The following is a 17,867-nucleotide window of genomic DNA, read 5'->3' on the forward strand; positions in this document are numbered from 1 at the left end:
TACAATTGAAATACTTTTCACAGCAGCAGTGATTGTCAACACAATTGTCTTCGCGTTACTGGAGTCAACCTTTAAAACCCAAATAAGGCACAGAAACCTTTTTTTAGGCCTGTGGATTGTTGAGTAAATGCTGTGGTCATCACCCTCTTAAGGGGAATAGGGGTTTCTCAACAACTCGCAGCACCTTTAAGAAACTACAGTTCCCAAGTCTTTGGGGGAAGCCATGACAATTTAAAGTGGTATGATACTGCCTTAAATGTATAGTGCTGATAAAGCCAAGAGAGAGGAATTGATTGAGGTTTTTTGCTTTTTTGTGTGTGATTTTTTATATTAGTTTTGCACTAACCATGCAGATCCACACGAAGCATTTAAATCACATTCAGTGCACGTAATTTTCTGTGACACACATTTAAAGCAGAGGATTTCTCTCAAAGAACCTGTGAACTGTACTTAGGAATGCTACGCATTGCAGCTGTGAGGGAGAAACTACAGTTCCCAAATATTCTTCATGTTGTGTGTGCATTGCATGCATTTGAAACGCATGGCGTGGATACGTTAAGTGTGTTTTGATTGCTTTAGACCTAACCTTGAGAAATGTCGCCCAGAAAACTCCTGTTAGAAGGGGGAAAGAGCAGATGCAAATAACAAAGCAAGCAAACACGCTGGTATAAATTCTTCGGGAAGTAGCTGAACGCTAACTTTTGTTTTTGAACAGTTGTTATTTTTATCTGCCAGCTGCCTCGAGTCCAGTCCGGGGGGGAAAGGCGGCGTATAAAAGAAATATATAATTTCAATTAGTATTTTCCTGACTTCGGTTCCCCACCACCCCTAGTCTTTTCCTCACAATTAGATTCGTTGGGGGTAGTGTTTTATTCTTTTTATTCTTTTGCTTTTCCAAAGTGTATATTCAGGTAAAACCGGTATTTACGCTCTCTCCCCCCCCCCCCACCCCATCTTCATTTTGTATGCGCACATCACGTACGCGAGGCGCGGCGTTTGTTTCGTTTCCTTTATTCGATTAAAATAAAATAAAAAAGACTGGAGAACGAGTAATATAACAGAATGAAAAAAAGAAACGCGCAAAAACAAGGGAGGTAAAGAGCGCGTGCGCGTGGAGCTTGGCGCCCCCTCCCCCTCCCCCTCCCCCTCCCCTCCTCACCAGTTTCCTTCAGAAACGCTTTTCTCCTCAGGGACGGAGCAATCTTGTCCCACGCCGGGCGCCGTCGACGGCGGGAGTCAGCTTGCCTGCCTGCCTGCCTTGCCCGCCTCGGCAGGGCGGCGCTGTGAAGGGGGCGTGTGACGCCGGTTGCCGGCTGCTGCCTTTTCCTCCTGCTCCTCCCTCAGTCCGCCTTTCCTTCGCCGCTTATTTAGGCTCGGGCGCCCCTTTTCCGCGCCGCTTTCTTCTTCGTCGCCGCCTGCCTCCCTCCCTCCCTCATTCCTTCCATGGCGTTCAGGCGGGTCGTTGCGGTGGCCGCGGCCGCCGCTTGCGGGTTGGCGGGCGGCTCTGTCTTCTTCTCCGCGGTGCCTCTCGGGAAGCAGCAGCAGCAGGTGGTGGGGAAAAGCTCCGGCGACGCCCCGGTTCCCCTGCCTCCGTCCTCGGCTCCCCCTCCGGGGCTGCTGCTTCTGTCTTCGCCGGCCAACGCCGCCTCCTGCCCCGCCACGGCGCCTGGCTGGCTGGAGAAGCCCAACTGCGGCTATTGGGACGACAACTGGGACAGGTAAAGCGAAGCATCTTCAGGCCTTTTTGCGGGCGGGTGAAAATCCCATTTCCCGCCCCCGCCCCCCCCCCAAAAAACACCTCCCCAAGGTAATAGGAACAAGGCCAAGATGCCGTAAGTTGGCAACCCTTCAAAAGCACAGGAGCACGCCAGGCTGCTCTCTGTTGGCAACCCGCTATCCCTCCCCCCCATGGACTTCGCCATCGCCATATTTTAATCGTTCGGTTGCTTTATTATTTATATAAAGTGCTTTTCCCTTCACCAGAAAAGAAAATGAAAGTGAAAAAAATGAAACGCTGACTCTTCCCGATTGTCGAAAGAGCTGCATCTCCAGACGATTTCGTGGGTTTGAAGTGCAGTGTTGCTAAAAGTGAGGGGGTGGATTTACCCGGCCTTTGCTTTAAGGAGCTGCTGCCTCTTAATTACATGTATTTGAGGGCATGGAGTGGGGGGTAGATCATGTGCTTTGTAATAGGTGTTTTGTGTTGTAAGGTTCTGGTGTTTTAAGACATCGTGATGCAGAAATACTTTGATAAATCAGAGTTGGTGGTACAACTTTGATTGACTTTATCGTGGTCTAGTACAGGGATGACAGGCCCTTCGTCATGTTAATACAAAATATGGCGAGAAATCCCGCTTCGGGAATAAGGGAGAGTGGAACATAAAAAAGTGGAACATAAATCTGCCGAAATAAGGATTCTAAAAAGTCATTTAGTCCATGTGTCCCAAAAAAGTCAGGTAAATGTCTCCAGGAAGCTGCAAAGCCCAAAGGTAATGCATAACTCCTGGGAATGCTACAGTGGTACCTCGCAAGACGAATGCCTCGCAAGACAAAAAACTCGCTAGACGAAAGGTTTTTCCGTTTTCGATTTGCCTCGCAAGACGAATTTCCCCTATGGGCTTGCTTCGCAAGACGAAAACGTCTCGCGACTTTGTTTTCTTTGTCTAAAAACAAAGACATGTTTTGTTTATAAAGTTAATTTATTTTCCCTTCAATTTTTGAACTGCTCTTTACAGTATGTGTGACTTTAAAGAGCAGTTAATAAACTGTTGTTGTACCAAATTTGGCTTTGTTTGGACTTTTTTTGACCATAGGAACGCATTAATTGATTTTCAATGCATTCCTATGGGATTTCGTGCTTCGCAAGACGAAAAATTCGCTAGACGACAAAAATTGCGGAACGAATTAATTTCGTCTTGCGGGGCACCACTGTATATGGGAACAAGTAGTTGTGGCTTAAGAGCCATTAACTAATCCTTGTTGAAAGCCATCTAAGTTCCTCACTACCTCTACATCCTGTAGCAGTGTATTTCATTAATGATGTGTTGTGTAATCTTTATTATGGAGTTATTATATTATATTATTATAATATAAACAGATGCAGGGACTCTGCCCTGGCACAAATGAAGGCTATGTGGGGGTCTTTGTTTTGTATGAGCTAGGAGTCCAAATAAAAATAACTTGTTTAAATAGAATTTATCCATTTTGAATGGGGCTTAGTTGATGAAACGTGCATGTGAGTAAATGCAATTCTGCAGGAAAGATGTATGTTTTAAGTTAGTGCCTGAATTTGTTGCAGCGGGCAATCTTCATAGTGGAGAGGTGGGAAATGTCTCTCCTAATATAACACAACCATTCCCTTCAGTACCTCTAATAAAAAGTACAATTTTTAAAATATCTGCAGCCTAATTAAACAAAAGCACATTCTTAACCCCAACACTTTGAGTAACTTTACTGAATTGCAATCTTAGAACGGATTATCTCCCCGTTTTTCCTGGAGAGTTATGCAGTCTATACACAAGATCTGTTTCCTACCATATTTGATTCCCTGCTTGCCATTCTTAACATTGATTATAAGGCCCATATTCTCACTGGGAGAGAATCCCAATCAATTCAGTGATTGCAAAATGTTAAAAATACCTCAAAAAACAAACTTGTATTTTTTACAAGCAGGCTTTTCTCCCATCTTTTCAGTGTTCAGTTATGGTTGTACATTCTAATTTGCATTAATTTGCATCTAATTTGGCTGTAGTTTCCCCATACTAACAACTTGAGTGACAAGAGGTAAACGTGATCCAGTGTATTTATTGCCAAACATTTATTCCATTGTATCTGGATGCTCAGGGTGCCCAGAAACCTGATGGTCACTTGTACTCAGCACTTGCTACCCCACCCACCTCTGTCCAGCAAGCAGTTTTATATTTTCAACTATTTCTGCCACAGGTCAAGATTCATCCCTAGTTGTGGCTTGTACTGGCTCGGATGGCTTCTTACACAGCTTTTAACTACAGGCAGTGCTGAAATGCACATGTATGTTACTGTGAATATGTGATTTAGACAGACTTCTGGTAAATCTTGTGAGATGCGGTTGCTGAACTTATATCTGAGAACCACACTTGTACTTCTTGCCACTTCCCTATGTTCACCTTAAGAAATGTTGAGAAACTTAATAGGAGAAGTTGCATTCAGTCTGCCGAGTTTATGAAAGCTTAATGTGAACAAACCCTAATGGATGTCTGCCCCTGAACTGGTATTTATGCTTCACAGCTGTGCCTGGGGTGGAAAATGAAAATTGAGGAGTATACCCAGCAATTTTCAGCAGGATGTGGATTCATTCTCTTAATATCCAAGGAGAATGGTGATGAGTCAAAATGATGAATTCAGCACTCATTGTTAATAAACTCGACTCTTTACCATGCCACAACAATGCAAATATAATTCCCCACTTAACATATTTACGGTAGGTGGTTATGTTGACTCCTGGCAGTTTAGGAGTCTTCTACACCAGTATTGGATGTGAAAGGACGTTTTAATAATTGGGGTTAGAGAACCTTTGGAGAATCTCAAAATAACAGAAAGTTTCCTGATGAGATCAGGTATAAATCTATTAAATAATATACAGTGGTACCTCAGGTTACAGAAGCTTCAGGTTACAGACTCCGCTAACCCATAAATAGTACCTCAGGTTAAGAATTTTGCTTCAGGATGAGAACAGCGCGGCAGCAGCAGGAGGCCCCATTAGCTAAAGTGGTGCTTCAGGTTAAGAACAGTTTCAGGTTAAGACTGGGCCTTCGGAATGGATTAAGTTCTTAACCTGAGGTACCACCGGAATGAATTAAGTTACTAACCCGAGGTACCACTGTATCTGCTTGCACTTTGACATGCTTTTGAACTGCTAGGTTGGCAGGAGCTGGGACCAAGCAACGGGAACTCACCCCGTCACGGGGATTCGAACCGCTGAGCTTCCGGTCGGCAAGCCCAAGGCTCAGTGGTTTACACCACAGTGCCACCTGCGTCCCACGGGGCTGATGGTAGATGTAGTCTAAAACATCTGGAGAGTACCAGGGTAGGGAAGGCTGAACTAGAGGGAAGTGCTAAGCTTATACTTTTATTTAATTCCTTTCCAGATGGTTCTATCTCTGGTTTAATAACACTAAATCTGAGCAAAAGTCCTCCCACCTCCTAATTTTATAATGGCTTGGCACCACTACACATTGCAGATGTGTGCACAAATAAATGAGAGGCTTATTACGGATATGTCATTTGGTGACATCTGTTCAAACTTGGCTTATTCCCTTCTATGGCACAACACTGCAGCTTCTCAACTGTACCCACCATGGGAAAAACCACTTGTCTGTCTCACACGTCAAAGTCTATACTATCTAGCTTTTCTTCAAAGTCGTTCTGAGAGCAGTGAATAGGTAAACTAAGAACAGGTGCACAATCACGTGTCAGCTCATATGCTAGAATTGTAAACTTTGGTATTAAAATTTTGCCTTGCTAGCATGTTTCAATTTTTAGCACATTTAACTTTTATGCTGCGAACCACCCTGTGATCTTCAGATGAAGGATGGCATACAAATTTTATAAGTAATATATATAATAAATATTCTTTGGGTCCCTGAGGACTTTGCAGAGAAGTTCCTTGGATCGGTTTGATAGCAATGAACAGTTAGTTATATTGCTTGCCAGGCCAATATTTTTCATTTTAAAACTTCTTCAAGTTTTCTTAATTTTGTTAATATTAATTTTTTTTTTTAGAGCTCATCAAAATTAATTAGCCAGGCCAATAGTCCATCTAATTCAATATTGTCAACACTGATAGGCGGCAACTCTTCAGGGTTTCAGGCTTGGACCTCCCTCCCCCCCACACTATTTGGAGATACTGGGGATTGAACCTGGGACCTCCCATATGCTTTTCTGCTGAGCTATGGCCCTTCCCCAAAGCTGTGAAGGCCATACATATCTGTCTTCTGTTCTGTATCTCATACCTCTTATCTCATGGTTCTGCTTAAACTGTTAAGTACTAAGATAACTTCTGGGTGTGAATGGGACATAAGACTATCTGTAAATAAACTAAAGGAAAATATGTGGGGTGGGTACAGTTCTGGCTTGTTTCTAACATCCAGACTTTGGAATTGCATTAAGTGGTGCATGTATTTGCAGTTGTGCTAGTTGTATTGTGGAAACTAAGTTGTTCCTATTGTAGCAACTTCATCAAGTAGCATTTATAATTTCTTCCCTTAAAAAAAATCTGATTCAAACTGGGTCAAGCTAAATTGGGTTAGTTTCTTAAGCACCAAATCGGGGTCTGAATCAAATCTAGTGGTTGGTGCACACCCCTACAAAGTATGTGAGAAGAGAAATACTTGGTGCTGCTATATTGCTGTTGTGAAATGTATTAATAGCATAAACATCATCAAAAAGATGTATCAATATTTAATGTGTTCTGTGTGATAGGGCTGTCTTATATATACTTTCTTTTGTGCCAGTCCACTTTGTCTTCCAGAAGTTAAAATAACTGACTCTTCTATAATATTCCAAAATTTTAAAAAACCACATTTGAGTACATAAGCTGATATTTACTTCCAAGAATTTCCCCTCTCATTGCTAAAAGCTGAAACAGCTGTGAGAAATCAGAACAGAAGGGAAAGAATGGGAAAATGTTCCAGGTGGATGATGGGAAAACCTACAATATTGTGGCCTGTTGGCAGAAAAGATCCAAAGATATTGGTTGAACTGGTGCATTAATGGACCAGTGAAAATACAGTGATTAATAATTTCAGGCACTGGACTGATACTGAGAAACTTCAAATGGCTGCTTCAGAAGATGCGTCTTGGTATAGGGCTGGTTCATGTACTAATGCAGTGGTTCCCAAACCCCTCCCCACCATAGACCACTTAAAAATTGCTGAGGATCTTGGCAGACCACTTAATAAATTATCTGCCTGCTGTAGTAGTTGTAGTGCACTGTGCTTAGTTGCTGTATGTATTTTTACGCACACATTGCAGACTCATGCCTCAGTTATTTAGTATGTCTAAAAGTGTATCTTTGGGAACCAGTCATACCTCTAAATCTCTCATTGCACTAGACTCCCCAAGCTTTGCATTGCTGCCTTTTCTTTCTGGCTTCACAAACTGCCACCAAACTGCCTTTCTCAATGGGTGGAAATGAGACATTATTGAGATGTTGAACTTCTTAATGAGGGATTGCGTGGGGGATATAATGTGAGCATTGTTACAGTGGTACCTCTGTACCAAACACTTCTGGTTATGAACGCTTCAGGTTATGAGCTCCACTAACCCAGAAGTAGCTGCTCCTGGTTGCAAACTTTGCCCCAGGATGTAAATGGAAATTGCGCACCAGAGGCAGGCCCCATTAGCGAAAGCGCGCCTTGGGATAAGAACGGTTTCAGCTTAAGAATGGATCTCCGGAACAAATTAAGTTCGTAACCAGAGGTACCACTGTAAATCTGGTTGATTTTGTCAAGCGAACACTTGACACTGAAAAGGATGTTGTTGGGTCACTTCATTTGCATGTCCAGTTATCTTATTACAGGGGTATCTTAACATAGAGCTCTATGTATGTTGTTGGACTCCTCAGTTCCCACTGGCCCCAGCCAGCATGACCAATGGTCAGGAATTATGGGCACTGTAGTCAGACATCTGGTGAGCACTATGTTGGCTACCTCTGCCCCATCGTTTATTGATACAGAAATATAAACTTCAAAATGATTTTCAGGAGAGAACCACTGGCTCTTATGAACCTGAAAAAGAAAAATGAAGAGACGGGGGAAGAGGAGGACTCATCTCGTCTAGCCCACTACAAAGCAAAAGCTACCAGACACATATTCCTCATACGCCATTCTCAGTACAACACAGATGGGAACAGTGATAAAGAGAGAATTCTGACCAAGCTTGGTACGTATGACTGGCCCTTTCATACCTCAGAGTTGGGGGAGAAAGCAAACTTGCCAGTTTATTTACTGATTGCCTCTCGTTAAAATGTGGGGTAGGGAAACTATTCAGTCACCCTTAGTACTTCGTGGCAGAGACCAGAGTGTTGTTCTTAACAGGTAGATTATTTCCACTGTGAATTGGCATTTAGGCATTACAAACTTTTGTTGGTCAGCTGTGTAAATAAATAGTTGCAGTAGCTGTGTCATTTCATCCCCAAGTCTGTTGCCTAGCCTTTTCTGCCCCCGGTGCCTTCTCTGCAATGCTGGAAGAGCAATATTTGGCCTAGTTTGCTGTTGCAGTAAGGAGCACAGCTGGACACATTATTTCTTTCCCTCTTCTCCAACATGACTGGCTTTTCTGATGCACAGGAAAACTTTATATTGCAGCATTTCTCTGGAGGTTCACTTGGTCTTGCCTATTAATCAAATCACTAAGTCTAGTGGCTTTCAAATCCCTCTTTACCTTGCTTCTCATCCCTTTGCTCTTATTTGCTCATTGCCTGTACTTGACTACCCTAATCCATGTGAAGGTTTCCTACTCTTTGAGAAGATCCCACCCTTGCTGATTGGTATGCTTTGAACTGCCTCCCAGAATACCTGTATGTTGCCCCACCCCCTGCTTCTTCAAATCTTTCAAAGCCCTCCTTTTCCATATAGTCTTTGGCTCAGCACCCTAGTTCCCATCTCCTAGCAACTATTCCTGTTGCCAAGGCTAAGCATATGTAACTGAAACAAATGCATATATTTTCTTTACACTTGCCTACGCTACCCTTCCCTTCTACTTATTTATCCTCTGTTGAATTTTAGATTATAATTTTGTACTGCTATAAAGCATCATACATATATATTTTATAATATATTTATATATACATATATATATAACAATATTATTAAATAGTTCTACATACAATGCAACCTTCTTCCTGATTAAACAAACCCTTGATTAGCAAGGAGGCCCCATTTGCAATTCTGCTTGTACTTCCACATACTCAGAAATTCCTTGTATCTGTTTGGATGAAGATACAAGTAGAAAGAACAACAGTGCCAATAACTGTTTGTGTATCATTGTGCTGGGACAAAAGGTCTACATAATGTAGAAATCTTATTCCCTCCCCCCCCCCCCCGAATGTGTTAAAAGAGACACATTGCAATTTATACATCGCCTTAATTTTCAGGCCGTGAACAAGCTGAGTTGACAGGGCAAAGGCTTGCAAGCTTGGGACTGAAATTTGATAAAATTGTCCATTCTTCTATGACCAGAGCAACTGAAACAACCAACATCATCAGCAAGCATCTTCCTGGTGAGTGGATTCTCTTGCTGAATCAGGAAACATAATTTGTTCTAAATAGACAGTGTGGCTTTAATAAACACAGAGTGGACCATGCAGACTAAGCTGGGTGCATTCTTGAATCAAAGCATTGACATATGGTGCCTGATTAAGCCCTTGCATAGGCATTTTAGATGGGGAATTTTAGTTGGATTTGGGCTTTTTTTTTTGTTCCCAAGTTTTATGTCTTCAGTCTGCCCTTATGTCATTAAAAAAACAACAACACTACATTTGTGTGTTACGTGAATTGTTTGCCTGCCCTGGAATATTCTGATGAAGGCCTGTTAAATGTTTTTGATAAACACCTCCCATGTATTCCTAATATATTTACTGTTTATTAATTTTAATTGTGTGAGAACCAATATTGACTGAAATGTGGGAAATAACACATAGTGATATGTTTAAGAAAACATTAGTACATAGAATAATAGAATTGTATTGTACTGTTGGAAGGGACCACAAGGGTCATCTAGTCCAATCTCCTGCAATGCAGAAATCTTTTGCTCAACATGGGGCTTGAGCACATGACCCTGAAATTAAATCTTATGCTCTACCGACTGAACTACCAAGGTGTTGCTGCAGAGGTTTTCCGAAATTCTTTCCTCTAAGTTAGTGGTGGGGAACCACTCTGATCCCCCGTGTCTGGATGTTCTGAGATAAGAGCGCAGGTGCACTGGGTTACCATAGCAACAGAGCAAGCTCAAGTGTATGACTTGCTGAGTCGTTCACCCTTCCATTGGTTCAGGAGATATGCCTACGAGTAGAGACAGGTATAATAGCCACTGGGGCATTGCCTTCATTATGTGACATCTTGTCTGGTGCTGTTCTGATGTTGCGCCTGTCCTGATATTGTCCTGTTTGCTGTCTGACTGAATCTGTGAGAGTTGGGAGAAGAGGTTATGGGTTTTACACAGCAGCGTTAGCTAGCATGGTGATATATCTTTACGTCAAGGACCAGAAGAAATGTACATAGTAGGTAGTAGTGCTTAGCTTTGTCTTGTGTCTGGAGACAATAAACTCTTTGTTACTTTGAACTAAGTGGGAGGAGTTTTTCCCTTAACTTGGAATTCTAGAAGAAACTGGCTGCTGGAACCTGGAAATCTCTTAAGACTCTGCTGAGTGCTGCACATACTCTGCTGATACATCACACTGGTTGAGATGTGAACTACCAACTGACTTCCACAAGTCACCAACAAGACCCTTTCTCCTAATCTCCGGCTCTGACATGATGCACGTTACTTGTACAAGGAGTACATTCTAGCACAAAACCTTCAGGCCATGCACTATTCTTCATTGCTTGTCATAACACGAGTTTACAATCAGGGTAATAAAAGATTTGCAGCACCTTTGATATGCTAACTTACTTTGTACAGATGCAGATCTAGAGTTTAATGTCAGAGATGGCCCTGGAGACAAGGCTCTGAAATGCATGTCTTCATTTTTCTTCCTCCAGGGGTGAAGAAATCAAGCACTGACCTTCTGCGTGAAGGAGCTCCAATTGAACCAAATCCTCCTAGCTCCCACTGGAAGCCAGAAGCTGTGGTAAGATTTTTGTATAAGCAATTGCCTTAATGTTGTGTAATCTTTGGCTTTACTTAGAGCAATGTAGACAAGTTTCCTCAGGTTTCTTCTGTCTGCTAATCCACCCAAAGTGGCACAAGCTGATTAACAGAATATTTTATTAAACAACAGCAAAAGGAATGAACATTTCAGTATATCACTAGGGAGAGAACTCTAAAGAATGGGAGCCACAGCAGCAAGGTCCTGCCTTTTTTCTTTAATCATTCTGAATTCGGTGAATGAGGAAACACAGAACAAAGCCCAGATTAATGACCTAATAAACAGGATGATGCACAGTTAGTAGCACCTCCTATAAATTATCCAGTGTCCAGGCTGCATAGAGTTTAAAAGGCAAGACCCAGCACACTGAGTTTGGTCCAAAAGAGGTATGTTCTGGGAAGTCCATTTCTCTTGATAAGATGGGCTTCAGATGGTGGAGAAAAATAGCCTTCAGTAGGGCAGTAATCCCAGCAGGTTATTGAAGTTGGATAATGACCTCTGTATCTTGATCAGAAATGTCAAAATCCTTTTCTGTAGCCAACACTAATGATAAGTTAAAGATGAAAAGCTTGTGCATGTTTAAATATATACATCAATAACCAATTATCTGCCTTTTAGCAGTATTATGAAGATGGGGCTCGGATTGAAGCTGCCTTCCGAAACTACATTCATAGGGCTGATGTAAAGCAGGAAGAGGATAGCTATGAAATCTACGTCTGTCATGCTAATGTCATTCGTTACATAGTTTGCAGGTAACTATGGCATTGAAACAAACTGGTGGGTATGGGAAACCTTCTGATATAGTTTAGATTGGCTCTTCATGGCCAAAACAATAATGTGCTAACCCTTAACTTAAGCAATCAAATGCATTTGAGTTATTTGGAGAGGGTGTGTGCACAGTAAAATGAACAGCTGTCCAGAGAGCATATGACTGCCAGATTAACTTGAAGCTTTGCTCTAATCTCTATTTTTGAGTAGGGGATTTAAAAACAAATAGACGTTCCATACTAAACATATTATGAAATTTAGAAATGGAAAAATGAGAATGCAGCTTATCTATTGCTCTGCTTGCAGAACTTCCAAATCCTGGACCGAAGTTTGGGTTAGCAAAACAAATTATTACTTAAATCCAAAGTAACTGTCTAGCAGGTCTTCTGCCCCCGAGCTGTGAAACTGGATTTCCGTTCTGGCATCAAATGTTTTGAGAGATGTACAGTTGTCCCTCATGTTACATCCTGCTCAACTCTACCATTTTTGGTTGCATCTTCTAAGACAGTGTAACCTTGGTTTCTTTGAACTGTTCTGAAGACCTATTTGGGTTGAAATAAAGAGATGCTGAATTTAGTTAAGTGCTTCTGTTTTGGAAGTGCAGCATGAGAACAGAGCATACAGGCTTAAGCATCCATAACTAAAGTGCACTTAGCCTGCACTGCATACTTGGGCTTTTAGTGCTGAAGTTTGAGCTCTCTGGAATCAATTACAGTTGTACCTTGGTTTTCAAATAGAATACGTTCCGGAACTCTGTTCGACTTCCAAAATATTTGGAAACCAAGGCACAGCTTCCGATTGGCTGCAGGGGTGTCCTGCAGCCAATCGGAAGCTGTGGAAGCCACGCCGTAAGTTTGGCTTCCAAGGCAAAGTTTGCAAACCGGAACACCTACTTCAAGGTTTGCGGTGTTTGAGTTCCAAGTTGTTCTTGAACTAAGCTGTTCAAAAACCAAGGTACGACTGTACCCTCCAAACTCATGATGTTCAGGTGCCTACTGAATAAATTTCAGTTTAAGAAGGAGTTGGCCCAGGTTGTGACTCAGTTATGTGTGGAATACCAATATTCTATATCTGAAAAGGTAGTTTTGCTGCTTTTTTCATAGGGATGACTTTATTGTTTTTAGAGTTTGTTGAATTTATTTTTAGAGATTATGTTTTTAATCTTGTACACCACCTTGATGGCTTTATGCTGTGAAGGAATTAATTACCTATTCACAGGTTCCATTGGGGTGGTGTGTGCTCAGAATGGGTTTGCTATCCAGGAGGAGTGGTTGAAAATATGTGCAGTGGTAGTTTTCTGGGAGGCTTAAACGTTTCTGGGAGACATGGAGCCCAGTATGCCATCCATATATTAGAGGTATTGAACATTATGAGCTCAGAAAGTTGAGTATGTTTAGAGTTGCTTTGTTTGCATAGGCAAGAAACATTAGGTAGGAATAGCTAGTATGAGATAAAATATTCCATCACAGCTCAGCTGTTTTGAGCTGGACTATCGTGTTGCAATCCTCATGCACCTATCTGCATTGTTTAACAGTGTACTGCAAATAAGTAAGAAATGAGCTGGCAGTCAACATTGCAAAAGCAAATGAGACCTGAAATTTCAAAAGTTGATAAGATCACCTTCTTCTGGATAGGGATTTGCCTTGAGGAATGTCATATCATGTAGGGCAAGCCTGATAAGAGGCTGGTCCTGTTCCTATAACCTTCCACATTGAGACATGACTATTGCCACATAGAGAGGTTAAAAGCCTTCTTAGTTGCATATTAACACCTAGGGTGTCAGCTGACCTTTTGCTAGATTATAACCTCCATAACAACCTCTTGTGTAGCTTTCCTTTAATATTTAATATCCTGTCTATATTAGTACACATCTGTTATATTACATTTCAAATAGAGGGTGACATGTGTGCTTGCGCTGGCTAACTAGATTAACAGTGCAAGGCATAATGAGTAGTTTATGTGTGAACCATATTTCAGTGTACTGTATGTAGAAACAGATGGTACATTAAGCTCTTTGTATGGTTTCAGAGTTGTACTGATGTCTTTCTGCTGAACCTCTAACTATCAAGCTATGCCAACAAATGTTCATTTTTTGAAAGAGTGATTTGTAGTAACTGACTCTTGCAAAAGATGGACACGGTCGTTGGACTTGAGTATTACACTAACTTAAAAGAACAGTTTACTTTAGTTTCTGGGACTACTGTTCAACTTAATGTATCTCTTTGGAATTCAGGTCAAAGGAAAGATCATGCAGGTCTGCTTCCTTCCTCAAAATTGGGCACACTCATTTAAGTATTTATAGCCTGTACCCCTTGAAGCAATGAACCTTTTTTCTTCCCCCCTCCCACATTTCACCGTTCATACAATCCCAAATGTTTGTTTTAATTTTGAAATTTAACAAATGTTATATGGGCACAATGAAATTCCATGTTTTACATTTCTGAAATTACATATTGGTCTATGGTGGGACTTTTCTTCTATGCACATAACCACCTCTCTCTTTTGATATTGTTTCACATAAGGCGGCTTGCTGACTACATTGTAACTTTTTTGTTTGTCCTAACGTATCACCTGGTCAGTGTTTTTTTAAATAAATGTAATGGACGCAGACTTCACCATTGTGTTATAAGAAGACTAGGTAACTTTAAATCTTCATTTATCTGGCCTTTCACTGCAGAATCACAAATTATCTCCCCAGAGTATATTTTTCTTCCACGTTTACAATTAACAGGCAAAATACCTTAGCCCATCTTCTTACTGTGTGTGCTAGGTATTTTCTTGAATGTATTGGGCCTCTAAATCGAAGTAGGATTTTATTAATTGCTGGAAACCACAGGACAGGGGAGAGTTCTTGTGCTCAGATCCTGTTTGCTGGTTTCCCACAGGTATCTGGTTGGCCACTGTGAGAACAGGACACTGGTCTAGGTGGGCCATTGGCCTGATCTAGTAGACTCTTATGTTCTTAGGTTATCTCTAAGATCAGTTCCACTGATGCTCATGGTGATTTGTTATTTCCATCGGCTATCTCTTCTTCCTACCTGGAAGTGATAATCTCATACAATGCAAGAGCCAAAAGCTGCTTTTGCTTGGAATAAATTTACCTTATGAATTGGGGTTGAGTCACTAGATGGTGAGGGTGGGTGAACCACCTTTGGAGATGAGGGATAGGTAAGCTGGCTTCACCTCTTTGTGTGATGCCTCTGGAAACTTATCTATGGTTTTGCTGGGTGAAGTTTAAAATCCCTCAGTAAGCCTAAAAATGAAAATGAAAAATATCAAGTTGGCCCTGGCTGCTGATTAGGAAGCCCCTCATAGCCACTGGGAGCCTCAGGTTGAAGTTGGGACCCTTGATACTCAAGTGCAGTTCAGTGGATGGCCTTATGCTTTGGATGGCCTTGTGCTCTGTACTGTAGAATCCAGCCTCTTATAGGAATCTCATTCCCACTTAAAGTACCTGCAACTTGCAAAGTGCTATGGTGAATTGTAGGAATGTTAATCAGTTTTGGATAACTCCTGAGGCAAAGCAAGGTTCCCTGGAGGGAATTTTCAGCTTGTTAAAAGTAAGGTGGGATCTGTACAAGGCAGCACATGTTGAAGCAGGGACGTCAGCAAGTTAGCCATCAAAAGCAAGCGGCAGGCAGGTGTTTGCCGAAAGTGAGAGTAGTATCTCTAAGCTTACTGTAATGCCAAATGTGTGGGGTGGAAGCAAGAGGGCAGGAGGACTCCATTGTGACTGAGACTTCAGGTTTGTAATCAGAAGGATTTTACTGTGCTTGCAATGTCATTTATTTCTGTAAAAAAACCCCACCAAAACCACACCTTTTTTATTTCTCAGTTGCAAAGGGTAGGAGTGTTTCTGTTCTGAATTTGCTATCGTGTACATATTGCAGCTGAAATGCTAATGTGTTCTATGCAAAAAGAACAGTGAAAAGAAGCACAACTCATTTCAAAATGCTGAAGTAACTGCTTTCCTTATCTTTTTCAGAGCTTTACAATTTCCTCCCGAAGGTTGGCTTCGGATATCCCTCAACAATGGCAGCATCACCCACCTGGTCATCCGCCCTAGTGGCAAAGTGGCGCTTCGATTGCTCGGTGACACAGGCTTTATGCCTCCTGAGAAAATCACACGCAGCTGAGTGGGCCTTTTCTGGCACTGCTGGTGCCGCTGTGTACAAGGTTATGGCTTGGTAGGAAATTGTGTTTCACAGTGTACTCAGTGAATGCCTACTCTTTCCCCCACTTCATTTATCTGTAAATAGAAGGGCTGTTCAGCATTGCTGTGTTCATGGTGCTTTTGGCACTTTCCACAAAGTACTTCTGCAGTACAGTCTCCTGCTCCATTAAAATGGAGACTTTACAGCAGTACCTAATGAATGAACCTAAAACCAGAGAATCTACATACGTAACTCATGTTAAGGGTGCCACTTGCCTGGCTGCAACAAGAAAGGTTCCCAGGCTTCTTACCAAAGCATATTGCTGTGTGTAGAGATTATTTCCCCCTCTCTTCCGTGGAAAGAGGTTACAGAAATACCACAGGATTAGAAAGCAATTATTTGCATTGGTAATCGGCAAAATTATTTTTGCTAGATCAGCAAGAGTTGGCAGAGCGGTTTCAGCAACTACAATTGTGGCTGAGTTTTCATAACTTAATAATTTAACTCCCTTACATGTCTGTTACTTTTAGAGCAAAGGTTGGAAACTGAAAATGTGCAAAAGGCATGTATTATAGGGTGTCCCCCTGCCATACACACCTGTTGGCGGGAACAAGAGTAGAATATGATGCTGCAATGGCTGCTTGAACAGCCCTTCTCACGATGGTATCCAAGGTGAAGAGAGACTATCTAAAAGGAGACTGGACTTGATTCTTTTCTTCTTGCCCTTCAGTATCACATACGATGGTTCTTATATGAAAATGAGTGTTCTCATTTGCTTTACAAATGCCCCTCTCACACAATTAGTGTAAAAGTCTGAAATGAACCACTCTTCAAGGCCTGGACTTATTAGCAGTAGTTATGGTTACATGTCATTTGTCATTATTCCCATTGAGGCAAAGCACACCTGGGGACACGGGTGCTAAACTAAATTTAGAAGTGAGCCGCCTCCTTACCACCCCCAAGAGCATAGCCTGCACTATTTTTTCAGCATGCTTATTTGTCTTCATTTTATAATGTATCAAAACTACTTTTTGAAATGGAATCTGCTGTTGGTGAAATGCTACCTGGAAAAAGGTGGTGGTCTGTCTTTCAATCAATGCAAACAAAGTTATCTTTGTAAAATATCTGCAAATATAGTTTTTTATTAACTTTCATGAGGCTTCCTTGATATCAAGAGTTGCTAAAATAGCAGTGGTTATTTTCTCTTCAGGTAAATAATGCTCCAACAATTGACCTCTTAGCATTTATGGGCTGGTTTTTAGTCTGTTTATGGTGCTGTATGTACATGATTTTGCTAATGGAGTAAGTTCTAAGCATGTGGGGGAGATCTGAAGGGGTGAAACTCCTGAGCTGGTGCCAAGCCCTGAATTTAGAGTCCTTTTCAGTGCAGCCGTGGGAACAGGAAGCGGTGACGGCACTGATGGAGCATACCCAAGGGGATCTGCATGGCAATCTCGCCACAGGTGTGGAGTCCCTTCCCTACACACGGGGATCCTTGCACACCCCCAGCCCCATGGCTGGCACTGCCCGGCTCCATGGATCCTCTTGTTCTGGGCGCTGCTGCTGCTCCACTCTGCAGCACCAGGTACTGGGCCCCCACTGTTCTTGTTTATTTCTCCTGTTTTGTGCAGACAATACAAGCTCTAAGGAACTGTAATCAGCAGCAGTTAACGTAAGCACACTGCTGTTATCAGACCAAACTAGTCTAGCATTTTCTTCACAGCAGACGGACATGAAGGCAATGGCACCACTCAAACAAGCAGCTAGCGGTAGCTGCCCTCAAAAGTGGCGGGTATACAGGCATTACAACTAGTAGTCGTTGAGAGTCCTATCGTCTATGAATTGAGTGCAAATTTGTTATTTTTGAAGCCTGATCCTACCAGGTTGCTGCCGATATTGCTCAGGGGCTGGGGGCAAGAATGAAGTCCAATATGCAAAAGAATATATTTGCAACACACAAGCACTAAATAGAGGCAAGAGTTTTTTAAATAAACAAATTTAATAAGATTGTTAAAAATTCACTTGAACACATTGACAAAAAGGACTCGAATGTGACTTCTAAACATTAATATGTTTCTAACACTAACCCTTTAGACGCC

At 41.8% G+C, this 17,867-nt stretch overlaps 1 protein-coding gene across 2 annotated transcripts; it reads left to right on the plus strand.

Moving 5' to 3' along the window:
* The first annotated feature begins 1,245 nt into the window (after positions 1–1,245).
* On the plus strand, positions 1,246–16,922 carry PGAM5 (PGAM family member 5, mitochondrial serine/threonine protein phosphatase). 2 transcript variants are annotated; one of them, XM_028710900.2, is made up of 6 exons: positions 1,246–1,718; positions 7,742–7,920; positions 9,134–9,259; positions 10,740–10,828; positions 11,465–11,598; positions 15,600–16,922. In XM_028710900.2, exons 1-6 carry the CDS (start codon positions 1,444–1,446, stop codon positions 15,748–15,750), a joined length of 954 nt encoding a protein of 317 aa, XP_028566733.2. In that variant the 5' UTR covers positions 1,246–1,443; the 3' UTR covers positions 15,751–16,922. The 2 variants fall into 2 exon arrangements, with proteins under 2 accessions (XP_028566733.2, XP_028566734.2); XM_028710901.2 differs by having other exon boundaries at positions 11,468–11,598.
* The last annotated feature ends 945 nt before the right edge of the window (positions 16,923–17,867 follow it).

Source organism: Podarcis muralis, chromosome 16 (assembly GCF_964188315.1).
Source record: "Podarcis muralis chromosome 16, rPodMur119.hap1.1, whole genome shotgun sequence".
NCBI classification, from domain to species: Eukaryota; Metazoa; Chordata; class Lepidosauria; order Squamata; family Lacertidae; genus Podarcis; species Podarcis muralis.

What these genes read in the sequence shown, in the direction of transcription:
- PGAM5 (XM_028710900.2), top strand. Translation starts at nt 1,444, where the DNA reads ATGGCGTTCAGGCGGGTCGTTGCGGTGGCCGCGGCCGCCGCTTGCGGG. An exon ending in GAGAATTCTGACCAAGCTTG is followed by an intron (nt 7,921 to 9,133) that starts GTACGTATGACT and finishes CTTAATTTTCAG; the next exon opens with GCCGTGAACAAGCTGAGTTG. An exon ending in ATTCGTTACATAGTTTGCAG is followed by an intron (nt 11,599 to 15,599) that starts GTAACTATGGCA and finishes TATCTTTTTCAG; the next exon opens with AGCTTTACAATTTCCTCCCG.